Source organism: Mandrillus leucophaeus, unplaced genomic scaffold, assembly GCF_000951045.1.
Source record: "Mandrillus leucophaeus isolate KB7577 unplaced genomic scaffold, Mleu.le_1.0 Scaffold1753, whole genome shotgun sequence".
NCBI lineage: Eukaryota > Metazoa > Chordata > Mammalia > Primates > Cercopithecidae > Mandrillus > Mandrillus leucophaeus.
In genome coordinates this window covers 294,040-321,357 of record NW_012101758.1, presented here as the reverse complement: position 1 = coordinate 321,357, position 27,318 = coordinate 294,040, and the positions used below count along the sequence as shown (strand labels likewise).

The following is a 27,318-nucleotide window of genomic DNA, read 5'->3' as shown; positions in this document are numbered from 1 at the left end:
GTAATGTGGTACGCCACGACATTATGATGAGTATGACATCACTAGATGAATAGGAACTTTTCAGCTCTGTTGTAATCTTATGGGACCACTATTGTATATGTAGACTGTTGTCGACTGAAATGTCGTTACATGGCACATGACTACAGTAAAGTCTACTTGTCATTTTCAACTGCCTAGTAAAGCATAATTTATTCAAATATTTTAAGCTACTCTGTAAGAATTATCTGAACTACATTAGGTGGCAAACAAAAGATGAGGAAGGTAAGATATTACTTAATTATAAAGCCCATTTATTAAATGTTTTTATAAAGTAGGATCTAAGATATTTCAGAGACATCTCAGTTTCACAGAGAAATATTTCTCTCAAGACTATTAATAGTCAAAGAGTTAGTGGTAAGAACAAAAAAGATAAATGAAATTTTTGTTGACTAGGGACTATATGAATGGTTTGATTGCTTTCAATATGAATTCTTTCAACTATAACAATTTCTTTCTTATAAGATGAATCTCAGATGGCATAATACTAAAAGAAGCTTTATATTATCATTTGGATATTAACAGGACTAGAAACTATAAGAAATAATAGCTATTAACCTATGCTTTAGGTCTTTCTGGAATTGTATTCCTAAGAGGTACTGTGCCAACTGAATCATACTTCCTTAAGGAATGCAATTATTTACATAGTCCTTACGGTGAAATCTTTTAAAGATGAATCAGTATATTCCCAAATTATTAGTTCTATAAGTCTAGATTTATAGAGATAAATTTTACTGTGAATATAACATTATCTATTGGAAAGATTAAATATTTTCAGCAAAAACAAAACAACTTTTATTACTACAACTTTATCCTCCTGTATGTTTACAAAGGTAGAAATTTTCTATTTTTGTTTTAAACATCTCAATTATAAATATTCTTGGTGACAGAAACTTCTCAAAGCTACAAAGTAAGAAAAGTACTGACAAGTGAAGTCTATAGACAGATTTTTTTCACATATATGAAAATGATCATTCATGAATTTAGCTTCATTTATTTTAAATTCAATTTTAAGAGTGATAGTCTAGTGGCCTCTTACTTGGAAAATAGCATGAGAACGAGAAGATGTGGCATTCATATCAGTGGGATGTTGTGTCCTGTTTTTGTTTCCATTATCCAATAAATGTAAAATTTCTTCTGAAGATTTCGGCTGGAGAAGTTGAAGCAGAAGAAAAATTTAAAAATCAGCAATATATCTTTAAATTTTTCAATAATGTTCAGAAACAAAAATATTTAAAGGTGAAAGAAAATGTTTTCTATAAATTCAATCCTATTAAATACTGACTGTGTCTCATGTGCTTAGTATTGTGTGTGTTTATATGAAGAATAAAAGATAAAATCTAGTTTCTCAGGAGCAGAGTCTAGTCTCTATGTTAAATAGAATAATATGACATTAAATGTTCAAGCAGATTTTTGTAAGAAAAGCTCACTCATTGGGGGCCAGGGCGGGCAGATTGCTTGAGCCCTGGAGTTTGAGACAGGCCTGAACAACATGGTGAAATCCCGTTTTCTACAAAAATACAAAAATTAGCCAGTCTCATAGCCCGGTCACAAAATACATACATACATACATACATACATACATACATACATACATATGTAGATTAAAATTTAAAAATGAAATTTAAAAAATGTTTTTAAAAAGCTCACTCAGTATTTTAAAACAAAATAACATTAAAAATATACCCTAATCATTTAAATTCTGCACATCATTAGTTTTTTTTTTTTTTTTCTCAAACAGGACGGAAACTAAGTGCATGGCTGATGAAAATGGCTTAATAGTCACATTTGCTATTCTAACAGGGAAAAAGATGTTTATATACATACCTGGTGTAAAGTAAGTCCATGAACGACTACCCCTTTTTGGGTATCTTCCCGGACAGCAAGTGGCCCTGAATTTACTAAGAGGTCACGAATCTGTTCATTATATACCTTAAAATAAAAAGAACTGCTTTAGTATTGATGTAAGAAAAAAAAAAAAAAGGTGATTACATCACACATACATTGCTGATTTAAAATTATTAGAATTTTATCCTAAAGACAAGCAGCACCTCACTTTTATTCACCTCATACCTTCAATCTCATGTTGCCATTAATTTTCTATCATTCCAGAAAATTGAAGAGTTTGATTACCTAGGTTTGAAACTGAAACTTAAAGTTGGAGTCATTATACCCTCACTCATAATTTCTGCCTTGATGACTATGGCGAAACACAGATAAGTAAGATAGCTGAAGTGCATTTTCTTATTTTCAGGAAATATAAGGAACACACGGCATTGAGAAATTCTGGGAAACTGAAATGCAGGTTGTATGAAGATGGCATGGTTCTTACCGTGGAAAATATTTGTTATTTCACGATGTCCAAGTAGTCTAAACTTTTTAAATTTTGGAGCTTAAATGTTACAGAAAACCCACACTCAAGGACAGGTGGCATTTGTTTCAATTATCCTTCAATTACATTAATTTTGACATATAATTATTAATAAATTTCAAAAGGAGACCCATTTGAATGATGAGGGAACTAAGGTTCTGAGAGGTTAAATGATTTGTCCATGGTCATAAAGGTATTAGCAGAGTAGGAACTGGAGTCTAGACAGCTTCACTCTATTGCATCATACTGAATACACATCTGTATTTTATATCTCTGGTCATTTTTTAAAAAGTAATTTTTATAAGTAACACACATTTCTATGTAGTACTACTGGCCTGATTTTATGAATTTATGAAAGGTTTAAAGTTTATTACTTGCTAACCAAATGAGAATTACAACAATTACTGACAAGATTTAAGAAAAAAAATAACAAAATTTAGTCTCTAAAAAACTATTTGGTGTTATTTCCTTCTGTGTTCTAATAAGTAGCTCATAGTGATAATTCATTGCTGGTACAATTCTTTACAAGGAATGATAGGCATTAGAATGTGATAAACCCTTAAAGTGGTAAAATGATAATATGAAGAAATATTTCTTAATCATATCTTTTTGATGAGCGGCACTTTTCTATTGCTTCCCCTTATCCACTTCAATCATACCAAATCAATAATTAGAATAATTGCCCTCAAGCTGGTCTATGTATGAGGCTCACTTGGGAGCATTTAAAAAACAGAGATGCCGCAGCCACACCCCAGATGTACTAAATTAAAATAGCCAAAATGTGAGGCCTGGGCCTATTTTTAAAAAGATCTATAGGCAATTCTGGTGCATAGCTTGAGTAGAAAACCACATTATACACTGCCTTATCATTAATAATATGAAAGCAGATTAAAAGAAAAAATAAAAATTGTGAAAATAACCAAACTTCAAAATCGTCCCAGTTATAAAAAGGATCTAAGGAAGAAATAATGAATGCTGGCACCCTCTTTTCCTAATTTGAGTTCAGAAAAATTCTTTTCACACTTAACCAAAGAAAATGAGTTTTACTTCTTTTTTATCTGTAAGTTCTAATGAAGAAATTTTTAGCAACATACATGATTTTAATCAATCTTTGGATGAAATTCTCAGTAGGGACCAAACTACAAGATGTTAATAACAGAGAAAATTTCTGGCACCAGAAATAAATAGGCAGTGAAATCAGGGTTTTTATGTTTCTCTACTGGTTTCTGAAACACTATTTGAATGCAAAGTTAGAGTGTCTGCCACTTAGTTACCATTTGTGGACTATTAAGAGGGTAGAAGGCCTCAAAGAATGATGGGGTATTTCAAAAGGACACAAGAGACAACATGAAGAAGCCTCAACTAACCAAATCTTACACAATTTGAACATACAAAAAATGATTACAGAAAGGGATTATAATAAATTGAATAAAGTAAAAATGCAGGAGGCTGATAAAATAAGGGGAAAACTCTTCCTTATAGTAGAAAGTCAATAAAGAAACGTACAAGAAATGATGGAATTTAAAAATCACCACTATCTACCATCATAATAGTAACTGATTCAGTCACCAATCATCAGTGGATGCTAATACCAATACATAAAAGTTTGAGGAGTAAGGAATATTTACATTGTCTACATATATAGCACTTACTAATTGTAAATGGCAAAACAGTATCTTCGAAGTGGAGAAACTCTACAGACATCAGCATAATAAAACTGATCAAAGTTAACATTCCCAGTATGGGGACTAATCAATGGCTTAAGCCTTTTGTGATGCAGTAAGAAGTCGACATCACTTTGCTTGTGTTACTCTCAGTGCATAATCTGAATCTAATCATGACAAATCCAAACTGAGGAATTTTATGGCTGTGTCATAAAAGACAAAACATTACAGATTAAGGAGACTAAAGAGATACAACAACTGAATACAATTTTCTTTTACAATAAACGGTATTAATGAAATAACTAGCAAAATCTCACTAAGATCTAAAGGTAATTATATTGTATCATTGCTAATTTCCTGATTTTGGTACCTATTTAGCAGTTATTTAAAAAAAGTCCTGTTTTTACAAGTTTGCAACCTAGCTCAGAAAGAATGAAATGTATACACACACATAGAAAGCAAATGCAGTAAAATGTTAACATATGGGGGATCTGTGTGAAGGGTATCTGGAAGTTCTTTATACTATTGTTGCAACTTCTCTAAGTCTGAAATTTTGCCAAAAAAAAAAAAAAAAAACTTAACAGAAAAAGATGCATAACAAATATTCAAGACAAAGAATTTTAATGATTTTGTATATTCACCGGAAAACTCTTATGTAATAAAATCATTTGAATGAATCATGTCAATGACTTCTCAAAACTATTGATTAATCTAAATTGCCAACTTACCTCCAGATATGAAACTGCAGTACTACATGTTTTCTCTTCTTTAATCTCATCCATGCATTTGTAAAGGTGTAACATTGTTAGATACATCACTCCAGGTTCATCAGCTGATCCTAGCATAGTGTGGGTCTTCCCAGCGCCAGTGGCACCATAGGCAAGTACTGAGTTTTTAAGAAAGGAATCAAAACTCTATGTTATGACATATAACACTATTATATCTACTATCTAGTGGATAGTTCCATCCGGATATCCTGAACAGTATCTTTAAACCCTACAAATCCAAAATTATAGTCTTATCCTCAAAACCTGTGAATCTTACCAGAAATCTACTCTTACTCCTATATTCTTTATTCTGATAAATGGTATCACTACCCCCGGCCCCCCACTCCAACAACTACTCTTTCAAAGCAATCTTAAAATCTCCCTACAGATTAGTCTTCATCTTCCATCTTCTTTATCCTTTGCAACTTGTAGTCATCTTTATGAAAAAAAAATTGGAATACAATAAACCTTCTTAATTGTTCCAGGTTTGTGTAAGTTCAGATTCCTCACTTTGGAATATTATAAAGCACTCAGAGGGTGCCTGCTTATTTTGCCAGTCTACTGCTTCCTTGCTGTGATCTAGGGATACTTAATTATTCAAAATTCTCAGCATTTGCTGCTCCTTTCTACTCTGCTGTTTTTGTTCTGAGGAGTCCCTCTACTTGATCCAGCTGGAAAACTTCCACCTGCTTCTAAATGCTCAGCACAAATATCATTTTTCTCTGCTTTCCCTCATTGTTCTAGGCAGACACATCCACTCTTTCACTTCAGTCCTCAGTATATGCTGCATATCCACACCCCGCTCTTCTGGCATGTATCACACTGTATTTCCAATTAAGTGCTCCACCAAGGCAGAGGCCATGTATCCTTGGCACCTAACAAATAGCTTGCCACAAAGCAGAGACTCGAATAAATACCAGATAGATGCCATTTATAAGATTCCTTTTTATGTTTTAGGTGAATTACTTTGTTTTCAAGATTCTATTCAGTACAAGAAAGTCATGTGTTTCTTCAAATGTATAAAAAATCCACTCTGTGGGTCAGGCTTGGTGGGTCATCCCTACAAGCCCAGTACTTTGGACAGCTAAGGTCCAAAGGATTGCTTGAGCCCAGGAGTTTGAGACCAGCCTGGGCAACACAGTGAGACCTTGTATCCACAAAAATTTTCAAAAAATTAGCTGAGGACAGTGGCTGATTCCTATAGTCCAGCTATTCAGGAGGCTGAGATGGGAGGATTGCTTAAGTCCAGCAGGTTGAGGCTGCAGTGAGCTGTGATTGCACCAGCGCACTCCAGCCTGGGCAACAGAGCAAGACTCCGTCAAAAAGAACAGAGAAAAATCCACTTTGTGAATTACATATGGTAAACACCCAATACAATAATCAGTTAAGGCAATAACTTCTCATATCATTACTGGTTGAAAATATTTTTATAAATTCAATCTGTCTGCTAAACCAAATGTTAACAAACCATAAAAATACTTTTCAGTAGGAATTAACATGGTGTACGTTTTACTTTGTTCTATTTTATGTAAGTTAGTATATAAGGAAGCTTTAAGACAGCATATTCTTAAGCTGTCTTAAAGGCAGGGTAAGAATATAAAGAAAGCCAAAAAGAAACCAAAAATTCAATAGTAGTTTGATAGAGAGTCTACTTTTTTTCTTGAGTTACGAAATTTTCAAAATCTCTAGAGACATATGAAGTTTCATGAATGAGGAAAAGAATATCTTCTTAAAAATGGGAATCACAGCAGTACCAATCAATAAACCACATTCCATCCTTACTTGACCAAGAGGGTATGTCTTCCATGATAAAACTGAAAGGAATCGGGAAAAGACAGTGAAACATGTTATAGTTGTGAGCTGTCTTGGGGAAAATGTCACTAGTAATTACAAAAATCAGATATTAATAATGGTGTTTAGTGCCTGGTTAGCATTGAGTAACTGGCCATTTTGCATCTTGGGTATCTCTCTCTCTCTCTCTTTTTTTTAAGGAAATCAACGTGGCTTTCTTGAAAGGTGGAAAAAAGCATTAAAGATGCTTCTTGCGCTAACGATGGGCTAAAGGGTATGAGATAATTAACATGGGATCTTAACACTTTTACCTCCTTTCCAATTTTTATTTTAAGTTCGGGGGTACAATGCAGGTTTGTTACATGGGTAAATTGCATGCTGCAGGGTTTAGTGTACAGATTTTTTCATCACTCAGATAAGGAGTGTAGTACTCCATAGGTTGTTTTTTGATCTTTAGTCTCCTCTTATCCTTTACCAACTTAAAACATTTTTATTTCAGTGTGCCATGAAGAAAAACTGCTGCAAAGAAACTGTCAAATGTTCAGAAATGTCTGACTACTCTCCGGGAATAGATAATTACACAGGTAAGCTGTAGGAAAAGTTATAAATACAAATTATCAGAAAACTGATGTTAATTGCAATAAGCATGTGGTTTAATAACATGGGCAACTGAAAGGACAGATGCCTATAGGGGCCACAGTAAGGCCCTGCAAGAGAAAGGTTCACAAATGATATATAAGTTATATATGATAACTAAAATTTCAAAGAAAGTCTATATTTACAGTTCAAGTCTATTGAATTTCTTAAGAATTTTTTGTATACAAGCACCTTAAATTTGATTATATTTAGAAGGTTCAAGTAGATGTCTCTCCTAATGTACAAGTGAAATCAGATAGAGAAATTAAATCCCAAATTGGAACAAATACCTGTGCAATTATATCCATTCAAAAAACTACGAAGAATTGGCTTAGTAGTGTGTTCAAAAACTTCTGACTGAGTTGACGTTTCATCAAAAACAGCATCAAATACAAATTTAAGATCTTTATTTTGTCTCTTTATAACATTTTGATTTGTAGTTTTCTTTCCATGGAAAAAACTGACTTCTTCTTGTTTGGGATCAAAAACTAGGATATGTTTATCCACAACATGAACCACTTTATGAAATCCAGCTGCCTTTTCTTTAGTGTTTTCTGGACGTACACGAACTACTACTTTCATATGGTGGCATAGGTCTTCCTCAGTGACAGACATTGTTGATTATCTTGATTCCTATCTGTATAAATGCTTGAATACTTCTCTGAAATTAAAAAAGAAAATAAAGTTTTAATACCAGTTTTACTTTCATGCAAAGCAACTGGCATGTAGTATTCATTCAAAAAAGATGTTAATAATTCTGTTTCACTCACTTGGTAAACACTGGGGGAAAAAAATATATATATACACACACATAAACACACATAACACACATACACATATATGCAAACATACACACATATGCACTTGACTACCCTAAAACAAACAATTAAATGGCACATACATATACAAAACTATGATAAAAATCTCTTTACCTGAAATATTAGTAAGATATTTGACTTAAACTCAAATACTACAGCTGAACCATATATAATCACAGATATGCTATCCTAAAACACAGATTTGATTTTCACAAGCCCTCCAGCACCATTTTAGCTTAGGTCATTGGAATGAATAGAAAGGGATCTCTCAGAACCATATCAAGGTATGATTGGAGAGCCTTAGCTTGTGAACTATTTTTAGTAAAAGTGATCTTGGCTGCAAGCCCCTTGGCAGTGGAAAGTGATATATCCAGGCTGGTCTCTACCTGTATCTCAGAGGCCCATAGGGTTAATAATAGTTCCAAAGATGCATTCAACTAGCTAGTTCTGGTCTGAAGGTGAAAAAGATGGCATAGACTCCTTGGTGTATTCAGAGACCTAGTCTCTGAATATAGATCCTAGTCTCCGCTTTCTAACTGTGTGCAAGTTTAAGGAATCAATGACAGCAGGTTTAAAAATTACGGTCTAATTTTACGACTGCTTCACATGCAAAGAAGAAAAGTAAACAAAGTAACAAAGATCAACAATTTGGAAGTCTCAACTATCCAGAAAATAATCTAGAATCTGAAGACCCAAAAACCAAAACAAACAAACAAACAAACAAAAAACTACACACAAAAAAACCCAAAACAAAACAAAACACCCCAAAACAACAAGATCTGTTTAAGGACCAAAAGGAGGTGAGAGACTTAGGACGATCCTGCAATCCCACTTCTGAGTATATATCCAAAAGCATTAAAATCAGTATGTTAAAGAGATATTTGCCCTGCCATGTTCACTACAACATTATTCTCAATAACTAAGATATATAAACAATCTAAGTGCCTATCGACAGATGAATAGATTGAAAAAATGTGGTGTATGCACTCAATGGAATACTATTCAGCCTTAAAAAAGAATAAAATTCTGTCATTTGTGACAACATGAATGAATCTAGAGGGCATTATGCTAAGTAAAATAAGCCAGGCAAAAAAAGACAAATGTCACATGATCTCACTTATATGCAGAATCTAAAAATATGAATTCAGAGAAGTAGAGTAATGGTTATCAGTGACTGAGGAGGGTGGAGTGGGTGTTAGAAGGGGAAATATTGGTCAAAGGGTACAAAGTTTCAGTTATACAAGAGGAATACTTTTGGTCATCACAGTAAGGTGACCATGGTTAATTGCTAAGAGTACATTTTAAATGTTCTGACAACAAAAAAATGGTATGTGAGGTGATGGATATGTTAATTAGCCTGATATGCTCATTCCAATATGTACACATGTATCAAAACATTACAGTGCATCCTACAAACTTACACATTTTTGTCATTTATAAATTAAAACAAAAGAGACAAAAATAATAAATTCACCCAAAACAACATTTGAGTAAGGACTTGAAGGAGGTGAGGGAGTTAGTCATACAGATATTGTAGGAAGCGTTTCCCCATAGAGAGAAAGACCCAGGGTGCACTTTATATGTTGGCAAGAACGGAGTGAGCAAAGGCGAGTGTAGTAAGACATGAGATGAGAAATGGAGGCGATTAACAGAACTTTGGCTTGTACTCTGGGTAAGACAAAGAACCACTGGAAGTCGTTTTGAGCACAGGAGTGACAAAATCTATCACTCTCACTGCTATGTAGATAATATAATAGACTAGCCTATTGAAGTAATGTAGAAAAGAGACAACTCTGTCAGCTCAGAATAGGGTAGTGGCAGCAGAGGTGGTAAGTGGTCAGATTGTGGGTGTATTCTGAGGGTAAAGGTGACAGAATTTACTGATAGGTAGATGTAGAGTGAAAGAGAAAGACAGGATTGAAGAATAACTCCAAGGTTTTTGGCCTGAGTATTAGAAGGATAAAGTAGTCACCAACTGAGATGGAAATAAGAAGCAGGGCTTTTTTTTGGCAGGACAGGGGGTGGTGGGAGGCAGGATCAGATCGGGGGTTCAGGTTTGGATAGCTTAAGTCTCAGAGTTTTGACAGACATCCAGGTAGAAATGTCAGGGCAGGTGGAAGTCAAGAAAATAAGAAAATAAAGGCTGTCTTCAGTCTTAATGCAGTATTAAGCTTTAAAAACTTTTGAGAAATCCTAAATCAAGGAGGAAAACAGCGATCTATTGTGTTAAATACTGCTAATAGATCAAGTACTTACTGAGAATAAACCATGGGATTTAGTAACACAGAGGCCATTGAGAAAAGCAATTTTGGGGCAGTGGTGGGGAAAAATCCTGAAAGAAGATTCACAGACAAAGGATATGGAAAGGACTGTTCCAAAGGGAGGAGAAAAATGGTGTGAGTGAACGGGGTGTGTGTGTCAAAAGATGTTTTGTTTGTAGTTTTTTAAATGGGAGAAATAGCAATATTAAAGCTGAAATATGTCACAAAACCACTTAACCATATACTTTTGGACAGAATTCAAATAGGGACAGAATTCAAAGGAATCTAAAAGCAGCAGATGCTAGACATATCTTTGCCTTTTTCGGACTCTGTCTTTAGCCAAAAATAGAATACTGAAAAGGAAGGAATGGTCATTTGGATTCTAACAGTCAGGTCCCAGGTGAATTACTACTTGTTCTTCATCCCTGAGCTTTTGTTGAGCCAAGTCTCACAAAGCACCTACACCTCACTTTTATGACCTTGGACAAATTACTTAACCCCATAAGTCTCAGGTTTCTATTTGTATAAAAGAGATGATAATACTTCAACGTTTGTTGCAAAGGCTAAAAGAGATAAGTATTAAGGTATTCAGTAAATATCAATTCTCCTATCTGCCCCCCTCCTGCTTCTTCTTGCCAAAGAGACTGGGTTCATCTTTGAGTTTTTCTCAATGGGCTTATGACTATCACTTTGGGTAGGCCAATTCTTCCTTGTTTAGAACTGCCCTGTTATAGGGCATTTAGAACTGCTATGTTAGAGGATGTTTAGCATTTATCTCCCCTGTCTACTAAAGGCCAGCAGTGTCCCATATTCCTGTGATACCAGAAACTATCTCCTACACACATTTCTAAAAGCTTTTAGAAATATTCAACAATATTTTAACTTTAATAGATATACTATTTTTAAATGATAGATTAAATATACATAAATAAAAGTGTTAACAAAGTAAACATAAAATATTAAGTGATTATTTCAAAATAAACCTTAGCATCTCGAGGCTGGAGGATATCCCTCCCTAATTAATTAGTTAATTAATTCATGACAACTATTACATGTTGGAGACAGGCAGCCTAGGTTAAAATCCCAGCTCTATGATGTACTGACTGTGATAGTGGATAAGTTACTTAACCTCCTTGTGGCTCAGCTTCTCCATCTGTAAAGTAAGACTAACAACAGTACCTACCCTATAAAGTTGTAAAGATTACACACTTAGAACAATACTTTGTACAGAGTATGAACTACAAGTGTTTGCTATTATTATTTACAGTGTAGTGAGGGAAACAGCTATTAATAAAATAAATACTGACACAAACATGTAAAGGTATAACTGTGACAAGTGCTATTATAGGGAAAAGGTTAACAGTGCTTTATAAGACTATAATGAGGGGATTATTTAAGTAACATTCCAGGGAGAAATATTGGACAATTACCTAAAGGAGTGAGGACTAAGCTGTGATTTTTTATTTTGCCCAAACTCCTACCTAAGGGGTCTGGAGAGTCACGCCCTATAAATAATGGATTTTCATCAGATGCATTTTATTTGACCCTGTATATTGTGAGTTGCTTTTCAATCTGACTCTGGCATAACATTTCGAGACAAGGAAAAAATATTTAACCCCCAAAATGTATTTACTTGCCATGCCTTGAAATTGCCCTCACAGTCTCTTGTGGGAAAAATCCACATTCCATAGAGAATCCCCTTCCTTCTTTGTTTTCCTCTTTTCTTTGCAGATCCAGTAGATAATCAACTAAAAGCCAGGCACCCTTTTAGCTCTGAGGAGAAACATTTTACAACTTGCTCTCTGAAGTTTGCTGAGAGCTTCATCTGCAAAATAAAACTTGGGTCTCCACAATTATCTTTAACCTGAATATTCCTTTCTATCAATCCCAGGTCTTTAGACAAACTCAACCAATTGTCAACCAGAAAATGTTTAAATTTACCTATAGCCTGGAAGCCCCTGCTTTGAGTTGTCCCGCCTTTCTGACCCAAACCAATGTATTTCTTAAATGTATTTGATTGACGTCTCATGCTTCTCTAAAATATATAAAACCATGCTGTACCCCGACCACCTTGCACACATGCTCTTAGGACCTCCTGAGGACTGTGTCATGGGCCATGGTCACTCATATTTGGCTCAGAATAAATCTTTTCAAATATTTTACAGAGTTTGACTCTTTTAGTCAACAGAGTTTAAGTATAATGTCAAATATGTTTGTTTCACAACTAGTTGCATGTTTTAACAAAGACATTGATGTTAATTTTTAAAGTATCATGTATTTCCCTACCTTTTAAAAACAAATAAGTGGATAGAATTTTCTTAATAAAAATGCCTAAGGTCAACAGAATCATCAAATGTAAAAATTAATCTATGTTCAAATATACTTACATCTACAGGAATTAATGAGATCGTTCCTATATTATTATGTGGTGCCTTCTTTGTTTTCTAGGATGGCTAAAAGAAATGAGCATTTAGTTGATTCTGAATAAGGCACACAGAAAGTAAATTCTTTAACCATGTTTAATATGAAGCAGCAAAAGAAAAGCCTAAATATTGTTATCTGCGCAAGAATATGTGGATTCACAAATTCTTTTCAGACAGCTGTTCAGAAGATAGTACTATAGCCTCTGATCAATTTTGCCACATCTACTCCTAAGTGGTATTTGTTGAACAGAAACAAAAGAGCAAACTGGTAGGATTTCATTGGTGGAACTAAAACATGAAAGACAAATACTTCCAACATCATCGTTCATTATAATCAGGTTGAGCATTCCAAATCTGAAAATCCAAAATCTAAAACTTTGTGAGTACCAACATGACACTCAAAGGAAATGCTCACTAGAGTATTTTGGATTTTCAGATTAGAGATCCTCAACCAGTAAGCACAATGCAAAAATATAAAAAAAAAAAAATTCCAAAATTCAAAAAATCTTCTGGTACCAAACATTTTATATAATAGATACTAAACCTGAAGAAGAATATTTGTCTAGTCTAGAGAGAGTAGCGTATCAAAAAAGAAGAATGAAGGGGCTAAGGAAGGGGATTCACTTGCCAATGTATAAAACAAAAGTGTTAGATTATATGATATGGAAGGTCTTTTTCTAGCTCCAAAATTTTATGATTATTATGCATGATTAGAAAAGGGTACAAGAGAATGATAAGACGTGACAGTTAATAGACTTTTACTTTATATCCCTATTCTCTCGTAGAGAGTCTAGTATATAGTAAATTTTCAAATATACCAATTAATGAATTAATAAACTATAAAAAGTGCTCACAGACCCCAAAAAGCAATTTACTCATTTAGAGTAGAGGGAAACAGAAAACGTATATCTCCAAGAGAAACAACATATTAGAGTACAGTAGTTGACAACAACAGGCAATCACAATGAGAATCCTGAGGCAGCAAAAAGAAAAAAATAGGAAAGAAATAATGTTCCCAATTTCTTGTTTAGAAAATTAAAGAAATTGGAAGATCATGTTTTATTTTCATCATTGAGTGTGGTTAAAATACTTTATTACTTAGCAAAGCTAATATTCAATTTTCTGGAAGATTCATTTACGTAGAACAGCTCATGCCTCTGTAATGTTTAATGAGGTATTAAAATCTATTTATTCTGAATACTTGCATGGTAATAAGCCAAGTTAAACAGGTCAATTTTTAACTTATATGTAGCTAGTGCTCATCTCAGATTAAAGATTTACCCCTAATTATATGCAAGTACAATAATAAATTTTATTTAATTCATTGATTGTATGCACTGATACTTTCTTCAAAAGCTTTCAGATCATGATATGTATTGCATGTCATTTACCTGCTCTAAACTATCCAGTGACTTCTCACAATAAGAATAAAACACAAACTCCTTACCATGGCCTATAAATTCCACATATGGCCCTGTCTACGTCTCTGACAATGACTTCTACTGTTGTCTCTCCACTTCATTATTCTGCTTCAGCTGCAATGACTTTCTTAGGATTCCTAAAACACTTCAGTCTTGTTTTGGCCTCCTGGCTTTTGCATTTTTGCTTACTGGTAGGCATTACCTCCAGATATTTGCAAATTGTAATCTCTCACTTCATTTTTCAGGTCTCTGTTCAAATGCCACTTTATAGAGGCTTTCCCTAAAGAATCTATCCAAAAGTGTCACTCTGCCTTTGCCTCTCCAATCCCTTACCAGGTTTATTTTTCTTCCTCGAATTTAGCAGTAATTGGAAAGTATATATTATCGGGTTACATATTTATTGCTTGTTTCCCCTCTAGAATGTAAGCACTTGAGAGCACAGAGTTCATCTGTACACTAGCACCTAGGACACTGCTTGTCAAATATTTAGGATCCAATATATACTTGTTGAATAAATGAATGAATAAACCAATACAGATTTAATAGACTTATAGCATGTTACCATTTGTATTTTTAAAAGATATATATGTATATGCATGGTCATTCCCAGAAAGGTACACAAGAAATTGGTAATACCCCTTTCCCCGTGGAGGGGAAATATGAAGGTCTGAGTGAGAGACAGTTTTATTTTCCATTTCATACTCAAAACAGACAAACAACAACAACAAAACCACTATTAAAATTTACCTTAATCACAACATTTCATTTAGTAACAATAAGTTATATTTTCTATTGAGCTCATATCCCACAAATAGAAATGTACTAAACAATTGACATACTCTTATTAAATCCTCATAACAACCCTATGACATAAACACTGTACTGTCATTCCTATTTTATTAAGGGAGAAAGTGTAGTACAGAGAAATTAACTGGCTAAAGTCACACAACTAAGGAAGCACATGACATGGGATTTGAACTCAGACTGACTGAATCTAAAGGCCAAGTACTTAATCACTACTCTCCCTCATGTAAATATATAACACTCAGAAATTTTCTTATGGAAGTTAAAAATATATATTGCTTATTTTTTTTAGAAATTTTAAAACATTTAATTGGCAAAGATTGTATATAATCAAGATGTACAGTACAATGTGATGATCTCATATGCTTACACATTATGTAATGATTACCTCAATTAAATTAATACATCTATCACCATTCATACTATACATTAAATGCCATGAACTTATTTATCTTATAACTTAAAGTGTACTCTTTGACCAAAATCTCCCTATTTCCCCCAAAACTCAGCTTCTGGTACTACTCTCTTATCTTCGCTTACTTTTGATAGAAACCTCAGGGCCTGACATAGGAGCTCTTGAATGTTAAAATAAAACTGATTATGATTTCTCTGTACTTGTCAGGTATCACACAGTGGCCATTCTCAATAAGTATGCTTTTATATAACAATGCTTAGATTAGGTTGATACGGTGATAATTATTAATAATGAACAACAATGCTTATCATTTGAGTACATACACTCTGTGTCAGGCATTAAACTAAACACTTGACATTTGTCATTGCATTCAATCCTTGTAATAATCACGTAAGGTTGTATCATTTCCATTTTACAAAAACAAAGACTTAGCCTTAGGATAAGTAACTTTTCCAAGATGACATAACAAGTGGGGAACCAAATGTCAAATATAAGTCAATTAGGTCAAAGATTCACCCCTAATTTTATGAAAGTATTATAATAAATTTAATTCATTGATTGTATTCACTGATACTTTCATCAAAAGCATTCAGATCATGTGATGGATGCATCATATGGCATTCACCTGTTCTAAAGTCTCCAATGACTTCTCACCATAAGAATAAAACACAAACTCCTCACCAGGTACAAATCCAAAGTCCATGTTCTTAACAACTAGGTTCTACTGGAACCAGAAGAGAATGCTTCCAAACAGTGATACAGAAGTAGAGTGACAGTTACGATATATTAAATACAAACTCAAACCTGAATTAGATTCAGATTCAACAAACACTGTATAGGACTGAAAACGATACTCAACATTATCATCTACAGTCTTCATCCATCTTAAAGCTATCTTTGGAATATCAGTCTTGGGGGCACTACTACCACTAACTTACAACCATCAGGGAAGAATAAAAAGTTCAACTGGAGGCAAGGCCGGCACTGACAGCTGAGCTATTTTTTTTTCGTCTTAGTTTTCACAGTTGTCAGTAAAAAAAAAAAAAAAATAAAATAAAAAAGTCATTTTTATTGTGTCCCTTAATTGGAGTATTTCTATGATGTGACAAGATGCACTTTTAATATAAAAATATTATGTATTTGTAAATACTTTTCAACAACAGAAGAGGAAGGGCTGGGTGCCCTGCCTCACACCTGTAATTCCTGCACTTAGGGAGGCCGAGGCGGGCAGATGGCTTGAAGTCAGGAGTCCGAGATCAGCCTGGCCAACATAGTGAATCCCCGTCTCTACCAAAGATACAAAAATTAGCCAAGTGTGGTGGCAAATGCCTGTAATCCCAGCCACTCGGGAGGCTGAGGCACGAGAATTGCTTGAACCCGGGAGGTGGAGGTTGCAGTGAGCGGCGATCACGCCATTGCACTCCAGCCTGGGTCACAGAGAGAGACTTCGTCTCAAATAAATGAGTAAATAATAGAAGAGAGATTAATTACTACCATTAAAGGCAGATAATCTTTAAAAATTTTTTTCTTTGTGATTGTGCTTTGTAGATAATCTTTATTTATTGAAATAGTTCTTACAAAATAATACGAACTTAATAAGAAGCACTATCTAGTCATTGGATATCACAGTCTCTAGCACCAAAGTTTATAAAAACCTTCCAAAAACGAAATAGGAGGTTAGATGTGGTGGAATGACACTAACAATTAAAATCTGTAGCGTGCCTAAATTTCTACCTAATTATTCCATAATCTAAACTATATATTATACCACACAATCAGTCCGTTCTGGTCAAATACTCTCTTCTCATATAATAAACAGTAGTCAGTCTTGGCTTCTCTGTAACTGAGAGACTAATGAGCTCCTAAAAAAAAAAAAAAAAAAAGTCCCGCGGAAACCAAGAACAGACTATAGGACGGATTCTGTGTTTACAGTTTAATTTCATTTACAGAACATTTGCCAAACACTATCTCTTCCGTACCTCATCTGATCCTCGGCAATCCCGTTAGGCAGAGCGAGTTTTATCTTGATACTACCTACAACTGGGGCTCGGGAGGGGTTCCCGATTGACCAGTGCAAGACTAACAGTTAAAGCTCGTCAGACAAAACTTTTATGCAGTGATGAACAAAAACTCCTCGTTTGACAGGTAACCCAGGGGTACGCTTATATGCGCATCTGAAAGGAAACAGCCCGATTTTGGAGTCCGGAAAAAAGCTGACACTGCAACGTGCTGGACAGTTAAAGTTCTCTGCCAAAGTCTGGGAAAGGGGCCAAGATGCCCTTTAAAAGTTAAGACCTTCCTCTCAGAACTTAAGGAAGGAGATCCCTGCCCTTCCAGCTGAGCAGTGGAGGATTACGGTCAAGCAGTGCTGTGCTTTTAGCAGGTTCTGAATCCCTTTTTCCTTTCACTTTCTCCCCAGGGACCCTGATCCCCCACCCACCCCTCAACGCTTCTGTGTTTGTCAAGAAGCCCACATAGTCTTCTAGACCTGAAGCGGCAGGATCCTCCGTTCCCAATAATACAGGTCACCAAAAGCAGTGTCCCAGAGTCCAGTTTTACCTTCATGTGCCGCTCACTCACTTCAGGCCCAGGCCAGCATACCGCAACCACTTCACTTTAATGTCCGCCTCCCGGCGCTTCAGACTCAACCACAATATTCAAACCCAAGCCACCTTCCTCAGCGCCTCGTTTCATTGGCTGCCGCCCGCGTGATGTCATCACGTCGGACGCTGTCACGGCTCGCGGCAGCTTGGCGCCAAGAAGCTCAGCCTGGCGGCGCGGGGGAAGCTCTTCGCTTTTTCGTCACCGTGGCAACGCTCGAGGCCGTTTCCGGAGGCGGTGGCCAAAGTGGGCGGGGCTAGACCGGAGCTGCCTGTGGGAGGCAGTTACTTGAGATCACCAGGCCTTCTCTGGACCGGCGGGTGCAGGGCCCGGTCCCAGAGTTGAGGGTGTGAGTGAGACTGGTGCGGGCAGGGGTTGGCCTATTCCCTCTGCTAGGGGGAGAGGTGGAGTTTGGGTGTGGATTAATGGGTTCTGGGTGTTTATTTTCTTTTCTCTGAGTAGTGAGGCCTCCAGGAAGTTGTAGGGACCTGTTCCTTCCAGACACATTCATATGGGCCAAAATGTGGGGTCTCTTCACCTGAATTAATTGGAGATCTTTTGGGTTGAGGCCTCAGGCTTCATTTCTCAGGACTTCCAGGCCTACTCCCATTAGTACTGACTGTGAAACTATTTTCTGTTTGGTTGCTTTTTACATTCTCAGTCTAATGATGGCATAACAATAAATTTATTTAAAGATTTTGGCTTGGTTTGTTATTAGGTGAAGTGATTTTTTTTAAGTCCCAGGTTACGGATATTATTTAAGAATATATACTTTAAAAAGAGAGAAAATACCTGGAACAAATGGGAAATATGTTTGCTAAAATAACTTTGGCAGGTTATTTTTAATAACAGTATCTGAATTTCATGGTTCTATATATTACTGTTATTGTATCTATTCATTTAGCAATTATTTAGATTTTAGACACACAATAGTATACAATAGAATCAAACTTTCTTCCATCTTGGAGCTTATATTCTGTTGATACAATATCACTTTATAAATAGGATGACTCTTATCCATGCAGAGCATTATAAATGCAACAATGTATGGAAACCTCTGTATTATGGACATTTATTTCCTGTTGAGGAAAATCGAGAGGATTGTGTATTGTATATGATGCATGTTATATTATTCTTTCTGATCACTAGACAGGATCAATAAAGCTACTACTTATTTTTGGCTGTATTATGTGTATCTTAGCTAATGAAATGGTTATTTGTGTGCTGCTGGGCTTGGTAATAAAATCGAGATGTCTTTATTTCCAGTAAGAACTCACTGTGTAGTACTTTACGTTTTGACTTCCCAGGTATTTTATTTGTCCCTTTACATATGGTCTCTCATTTAATTCTCAAAACAGCCTATGAGATGTAGGTACTGTTATTTTAATTTTTCTGAGAGAAAACTGAAGTTTTCAGAAAATCCCTAACGCAAAATTTTGTCTTGAACTATACAGGCAAGGCAATTCAGAATTGAGTCATTTGTCTCTGAGATACTGTCTAGATTAAGTGACATTAAGAGACTATCTTAATCCAGTCTGAAAATATGCATATTTTACCAGTTGCTTGTAAAATTGCATGGATCATTGGTGAAGAATAGAAGTGTTTTAAATTTTGTATTTTTTGACATCCACATTGTATAAGGTTTATCAGTGCCACATATGTTTTCACACCTAATCCAAGTACTTTAGATTTCAAATTTAGTGTTACACTTGCCATTTAGCAGTGTTCAGATGATGAGGTCCGTATTTTAAAGGAATTGTACATTTGGTTAGAGCAGACAGATTTTGACATTACAATCAATCCCACTACTATGCCACCTTGCTTCTTGTAATTTCTAAACATACAGAGCTAATGAGACAGAAATTCCCACTCTTAGTTAAAAATTGTAGTATAACTGCTGTGTTATCAGAACACAAGTTTAATATATTTTCATTGTAAACCGAAGAGTAGAGATAAGGATAAATTAAAAGTTAGATTTAAAGTTGTTTCAGACCAAAAAATAAAAATGGAAAAAGTAAAAGTGAATTGAAACATGGCAATAGTGAGGTCTTATTTATTTCCCCCAGGAAAGTCGTTTGGAAACCCCAGCGCCAACAGGACCCTTTGGCAGCTGAGGCTGGAAGCAGCGGAACCAAAGGCAGACGGTCCTGAGTTGCTGGGGCGGACGTGGACCCAATCTGTCCGTCCTTGCAAGTTTCCCCCAGGGGCAGGACCTAGACGTGCGGCACATTCAGGTTCTTCAGTACCGTAGTGGTAGTCACTGGCCCAAGTTAGAGGCCAGCTGAGAAGTCTTCCTGCCTCAGGTGAGGAGAAGGTGACCAAGTCCCGGGAACTCTTTTTGGAAACCACCAAACCTTTGGGGGTACTCCACAGGGGTCGCTGGATTCGCCCGGAGCAAAGGATATATACGCCCCTGTCCCCTTTCCCTCTCTTCAGCACGCCTTCAACCTGGGTTTGGAAGTTTCCGAATAGTTTTTCGTCGTCACAGTGTAATTCTCAGGCAGAAGCGTGTATTTTTCTCTTCCCTTAGAACCTCTTTCACTTTCTCAGTGATTGTGTGCCAGCCGCCACGTCGCGTTTTTGTCCTTAAAAATTACGTTTTCAAACAGGCTTTCCTTGCAGGAGAAAATTGACTGCAATGATTATAATTGTTAGAGCCCTTGAGGGAGTATCCTTCATGGGCATCACTCACCTGTGTGTTTTCACAATTAAAAGAGTAATCTGGCCAATTTTGTGCTCTTAACAGCCAAAAGTGAACTTTGCTTGTAGAGAAAAGTTAAATTACTTAACTAGGAGATCATACAGGCAGCTTTCCTGACTCCCTGCTTCCCTCCTTATGACCAGAGGGAACTTAATCTTCAATCATTTAGGGTGGCTGGCTCCTAGCAGACTGCAGGAGAGCTCTAAGTTGTCTGGTAGGAAACTGGGCTACAAAAGAGAAGAATATAATTTTCTTTAGAACATACCACTCCCCCACCTTCCATTTTTTAGGGAGGTATTGCAGGAAACAAGAGGAAAATGAACTATTTGTCACCCTTTCTCCAGGTTGACCCAAGTTGGCAGGTAATTAGTTCATAATAAAATATTCAGGCTTTGTGCCTTGACCATAGCTGAATAAACACATAGAAGCTGAATGCAGTAGAAAAAGAATTAAATGCAAGTGATAGCGTTTTTTGTTTGTTTGTTTGTTTTTTTTCCCCCGCTACTCTGCTTTTTCCGGTATGGTTCTTACTCTTATGTTAGAATTGATGACACTTCTTTTAGTTATCAAAATCTAGACATATAGGATATGGTTGTTCCAGATTTCACTTTTTAGGCCTATACATTGTACGTTCGTTACTGGGAACCCTGCAGCATACTGTTATTTTTAAGTGGAGCAGAGCCAAGCCATAGGATGTCGGTTCCTTAATAAAATGAATCTAATTTATGAGATATTACAAATATATAGTCAATTTAATTGAAGTACTATTAAATTACATAAGTGGATTAAATAGTTCCAGTGGGCTATGTTTATAGCATGGAAATTGAGTTCAGGCTCTGGGGATAGACTGTGTTACAATTTTAGCTTTATGGCTCTCTAGCTATGTAGCCTTTGGCAAATTACTTCTCTGTTTTCCCTATCTATAAAATGGGAATAATAATATTTCAAGAGTTGTGAAAGGATTGAATGAGGTAGTGCACGTAATGTGGTTATAATAGTAAGTGCTAAATAAATGTTAGCTATTATTTTGTAAACTGTTAGAAACAGTAAGTCAGAGGCTAGTTGAGCTTACTTTTGTAAGCTTTCCGGAAACCTTAGGCATAATTAATAATTTGGCTATTTTGTTGCTGCCAAGCAACCAAAAATCTACTTAGATCACTCATTTTTTTTCCCCCCACATTTTTTCGGTGTCACATTTGCCACACAATTCTGCACATTATAGCTTTGGTAAAGTTAACATATTCTCAAGGTAACATCTTATTGATGTTATATCATATTTGTATTTCTTTGTGTTTTATTACATGTGATCAGCTTTTCAACGTTTTTAATTTTTTTTAATTGCAAAAGAAAAGACAGACATATTTAAATGGGATTTATGCTTCTTGTAGTATTTTGAGAACATGTGGGTTTTGGTGGGGTCAGTCATACAGGTGAAATTTCCCAAAGTGAGGATTGATAACAATACTAATTCTGTGGAGTCTGGAATTAATCCATTCATTCATTTTCTTCAGAAAACAGTCATTAAGCACTGATATGCATCTTATTTTGTGTATAAAAGGTGTGGGTCATATTCTTAAATAACTAATAACCTGTGAGGAAAGAATAGTGTTAACTGGGTAGTATCAAATGGTGTTTACTGTGGTAGTATCAAAAACTTTGCTTGAAACCAACTGGGTATAAAATGCATGATGTTTTTTCAAAAGGTGTGTTAGTAATATATTTATACAAATCCTTTTTTTCTTCTGCATTTTAAAGAGTTATGGATTGCTTAAGAAAATGGAGCACATATGGTAAATCCAAGGAATATATCAATTATTTATTTTTTGGGTGCAGAGGACAGATAATTAAAGGTAGACATGAAATACCAAAGTGTGCTCAGTTGAGTGTTTATACAGTTGCAGTTTAAACTGATGTACACTCCACTGATACAGGGTACAGGGAGATGATCTCATCAGAGAATCAGACTGACAGACTGATTATCTTTTTTTTTTTGGATGTGCATGCATAGTCTTTTCTCAGGGATAGTCTCTGAAGATGAGAATTTAGCATTGTGAGAAAAACAAGTAGAAGAGCGTGAAATAGAAGACCATCTGAACCTAAAATATGATACTTATAATCTGTTCAGTCATCCTGATTACTTTTCAAATAGACAGTTTTAATTCATTGAATCTACTTTTTAGCCTTAATTAAAATTCAAAAAAGTATATTTCATAAAAATGTTGACCTAACAATCAATTTTCATATCCCTAATGGTTGAAATGTTAATGATATTAGAACGTATTAGGCTACATTAAAAATTATATTTAAATTATGTCTCTGGGTCCTCTTAGGTTCCTTGCTTTGCATATGTAAGAAGGGTTTGTTACTTTTACTTGTTTAAGATGTTCGGATCATGAGTCTTAAGTTTTTTTTGATGTACTAAATATTGCATATTAACTTGATTTTCGCCAAGTATTAGAACATTCTTTTAAAAAAATCCAACGATCATGTTTTAATTTTTTTTTCTAGATTTGTTTACCTACAGAATGCTTCGGTATCCGTATTTTTGTAGAATGTATAAAGAATGTCTTTCATGTTGGTTGGCATCTGGCATACCTAATTTAGGTGTCTGGCCAAAGAGAATACATACTACAGCAGAAAAATATGGAGAATATGAAGCCCAGGAGCAAACAGATCAAACTCAAGCCCAGGAGTTACACAGATCTCAAGATAGAGATTTTGAAACTATGGCTAAATTACATATTCCAGTAATGGTGGATGAAGTTGTGCATTGTTTGTCACCACAAAAAGGACAGGTGAGTTGAATTTTTATTTCTTAACACATTTTTTGTTGAGATAAAATTCGCTTATTGTAATATTCATAATTTTAAGGTATACAGTTCAGTGCCCTTTAGTATACAGATGAACCCCAACTTTTGATGGTTGGTGCAGAAGTCATACACGTTCAGTAGAAATTGTACTTTTGAGTACCATACAACCATGCTTTTTTAAAGTTTCAGCACAATATTCATATAAATTACATGAGGTAGTCAATAACTTTATTATAAAATAGGCTTTGTGTTAGTTGATTTTGCCTAACTGTAGGGTAATATAAGTGTTCTCAGCGTGTTTAAGATAGGTTAGGCTAAGCTATGATGTTCAGTAGGTTAAGTACTTAAATGCATTTTTACCGCATGGTGTTTTCAAGTAATGAAGGGTTTGTCAGGACATAACCCCCATGTAAGTTGAGGAGAATTTGTATTCATAAGCTTATGACCACTGTTTAATTGAGGAATGTGTTTATCACCACAGTAGGAAACTCCATACCCATTAGTATTCACTCCCCATTGACATCCTTCCCCTAGCCCCTGACAACCACTAAGCTATTTTTTATCTCTATGAATTTGCTTATTCCAGACATTTCATTTAAATGGATTCATAGATATGTGGCACTTTTTATCTGTGTTCTTTTTACTCAGCATGTTTTCAAGGTTCTTCCATGGTGTTGCATGTATCTGTACCTCGTTCCTTTTTATTGCTGAATCATTGCATTGTATTGATTTGCCACATTTTGTTTATCCATTAACCAAATGATGAGCATTTATATTGTTTCTGCTTTGTGGCTGTTGTGAATAATGCTACTATGAACATTCGTGTACACATTTTCTTTTTTTTTTGAAACGGAGTCTTGCTCTGTCACTCAAGCTAGAGTGCAGTGGCATGATGTTGGTTCACTGCAACCTCTGCCTCCTGGGTGCAAGCGATTCTCTTGCCTGAGCCTTCCAAGTAGCTGAGACTATAGGTGCACACTACCGTGGCTGGCTAATTTTTGTATTTTTAGTAGAGATGGGGTTTCACCATGTTGGCCAGGCTGGTCATGAACTCCTGACCTCAGGTGATCCTCCCGCCTTGGCCTCCCAAAGTGTTGTGATTACAGGCGTGAGCCACCATGGCCGGCCTTGTACAAGTTTTGGTATGGACATATGTTTTCAGTTCTCTTGGTTATATATATCTAGGAGTGGAATTCCTCTAGGCTTAACTTTTTGAGGCTGTGAAAAACTGTTTCTCAGAATTGATTAGTTTTGTCAAATGACAGTCTTAAAAGAAAAAAAACGTTACACTGGCTGAATAGCTAGGGTATGAAAACTGAATCCAGCAGAGCTTCTTGAGAATTTTATTTCATAATCCTTTCAGGAATGGCTGGACACAAAGATATGAATCTGAATTCCTGTTCCCTGTTTTCTAAGCCTTGGTTTTCAACTACCCTGAAGTATTAGAGTTCCCCAGAGAAACAAAACCAACAGACAGTTGAACCTTGAACAATGTGGGAATTTGGGGTGTTGACCCCTACAGAGTTGAAAATCCATGTGTAACTTTTGACTCTCCAAAAAATTGCTCATAATCTGCTGTTGACCAGAAACCTTACTGGAAACATAAACACATATTTCTTTTTTTCTTTTTCTTTTCTTTTCTTTTTTTTTTTTTGAGATGGAGTTTCGCTCTTGTTGCCCAGGCGGGGGTGCAATGGCATAATCTCACCTCACTGCAACCTCTGCTTTCCGGGTTCAGTTGATTCTCCTGCCTCAGCCTCCCTAGTAGCCGGGATTACAGGCATGTACCACCACGCCCGGCTAATTTTGTATTTTTAGTAGAGATGGGGTTTCTCCATATTGGTCAGGCTGGTCTCAAACTCCTGACCTCAGGTGATCCACCCGCCTTGGCCTCCCAAAGTGCTGAGATTACAGGTGTGAACCAATATACCCTGCCATAAACACATATTTCATATGTTATGTATATTATATACTGTATTCTTATAATAAAGTAAGCTAGAGAAAATAAAATATTAAGAGAATCATAAGGAAGATAAAATATATTTACTATTTATTAAGTGGAAGTAACTCATCATAATAGTCTTCATCCTTGTCTTGTTAAGTAGACTGAGGAAGAGGAGAAGGGGTTGGTCTTGCTGTTGCAAGGGTGGTAGAGGCTGAAGAAAATCCACAAATAAGTTGACTTTTGCAGTTCAAACCTGTGTTGTTCAAGGATAAATCGTGTGTGTGTGTGTGTGTGTGTGTATATATACCCATACACATACACGTGTATATATATATGCATGTATACACACACACACACACACACACACACACACACAACCCTACCGATTTTGGATTTACCAGTACTCCACAATCTTCTAAGCCAATTCTTTAACATGTCTCTCTCTTTATAGAAAGAGAGGATTAAAGGATTAAATAAGATCTTCGATTATGACCTTAGATCATAATCTAGATATTTAATTTAGATTAAATTAAATAAGGTCTAAGATTATTGTTTAAAGTCATAATCGAAGACCTTATTTAATCCTGCCAGAAATACTGTAAGGTAAATGTGATCTCTTTAAAGCAATGTAAGAAATACTGGTTGATATAATATTCAAAACATAAAAGCTAGAAACTTTCCGATATGTATATTCATTCACAAGAGAAAAAAGTTTTGTAGATTGTTTTCCATTTTTAAAGATAATTTAATGCTTATATTTCTTAATGTACTGACTTCAGAAATGTGATCCCTTATTCTAGCAGGTACTGTTTTTATGTAAATCAGTTATTTTTATATCTCATCTTTCTTCTTTTTCCAACATATTGCTTAGTGGTTAAGAGCAAAGGTTCTGGAACTGGACTGCCTAGGTTCGAAGCTCTTGTCTAGGAAACATGTGCATGTGTGCACACACCCAGCTTTTCTTTTTCCTGAAACTTTTTCATGTTGGATCAGGCAGTTTTCATGAACTAAATTTAAGCTATATGTATACGGTGTACTACAATGGCTGGATGTTGCTCATACAAAAGCCATCAGGGATATGATGTGGGTTGCTTCGTAAAAATATTGTTTACCTTCTCCTCAGGCAGTATACACAGGCAAATTTACACACAAAATAAATACAGCATTCTTTAAAAAAATTTTTTTTAAATTTTAATTGTTCTAGAGAGAGTCTGTCTCTGTTGTTGAAGCTGAAGTACGCTGGTGTGATCATAACTCACTGTAGTCTGAAACTGCTGGGCTCAGGTGATCCTTGCTGTCTCAGCCTCCTGAGTAGCTGGTCCTAGAGGTGTGAGCTGCTGCATCCAGCTAAACCCTGTATTCTTAAATGAATTTATGTGTATAAAGTATTTAGCTCAATGCTGTCATGTAGTGGTACTCCAAATATACATGAAAATGTAAATTAAAGTATTAAATTGGATAAAACTTCTTGTTGAATGTGAGTGACTTCATCAAAATGAAATTCTCTTGGTGTTTTAAAAAAGATCCATAATGCAGGGATAACAATTAAAATCCATAAATGTGAGTTTTATTTTTATTATTTATTTATTTATTTAAATTATTATTATACTTTTTAAGTTCTGGGGTACATGTGCACAACGTGCAGGTTTGTTACATATGTATACATGTGCTATGTTGGTGTGCTGCACGCATTAACTCGTCATTTACGTTAGGTGTATCTCCTAATGCTATCCCTCCTCCCTCCCCGCTCCCCACAATAGGCCCCGCTGTGTGATGTTCCCCTTCCTGTGTCCAAGTGATCTCATTGTTCAATTCCCACCTATGAGTGAGAACATGCGGTGTTTGGTTTTCTGT

The 27,318-nt window shown here is 35.6% G+C and overlaps 2 protein-coding genes across 3 annotated transcripts in view; one reads left to right on the top strand and one right to left on the bottom strand.

Annotated features, from left to right (window-relative positions):
- Positions 1-18,210, bottom strand: part of KIF18A (kinesin family member 18A) — a gene marked incomplete at its 3' end in the record, with an annotated part of 31,016 nt that extends 12,806 nt beyond the window's left edge. The window contains exons 1-5 of the mRNA XM_011977241.1: positions 17,967-18,210; positions 7,556-7,926; positions 4,800-4,957; positions 1,864-1,968; positions 1,076-1,186 (exon numbers count right to left, since the gene is read on the bottom strand). Coding sequence (XP_011832631.1) covers positions 1,076-1,186; positions 1,864-1,968; positions 4,800-4,957; positions 7,556-7,880 — 699 coding nt within the window. The remainder of the gene's footprint in view (positions 1-1,075; positions 1,187-1,863; positions 1,969-4,799; positions 4,958-7,555; positions 7,927-17,966) is intronic.
- Positions 18,151-27,318, top strand: part of METTL15 (methyltransferase like 15) — a 218,427-nt gene continuing 209,259 nt past the window's right edge. For both annotated transcript variants that reach the window (XM_011977240.1, XM_011977239.1), the window contains exons 1-3: positions 18,151-18,355; positions 20,075-20,311; positions 23,218-23,504. In XM_011977240.1, coding sequence (XP_011832630.1) covers positions 23,235-23,504 — 270 coding nt within the window. In that variant the 5' untranslated portion in view covers positions 18,151-18,355; positions 20,075-20,311; positions 23,218-23,234. The remainder of the gene's footprint in view (positions 18,356-20,074; positions 20,312-23,217; positions 23,505-27,318) is intronic.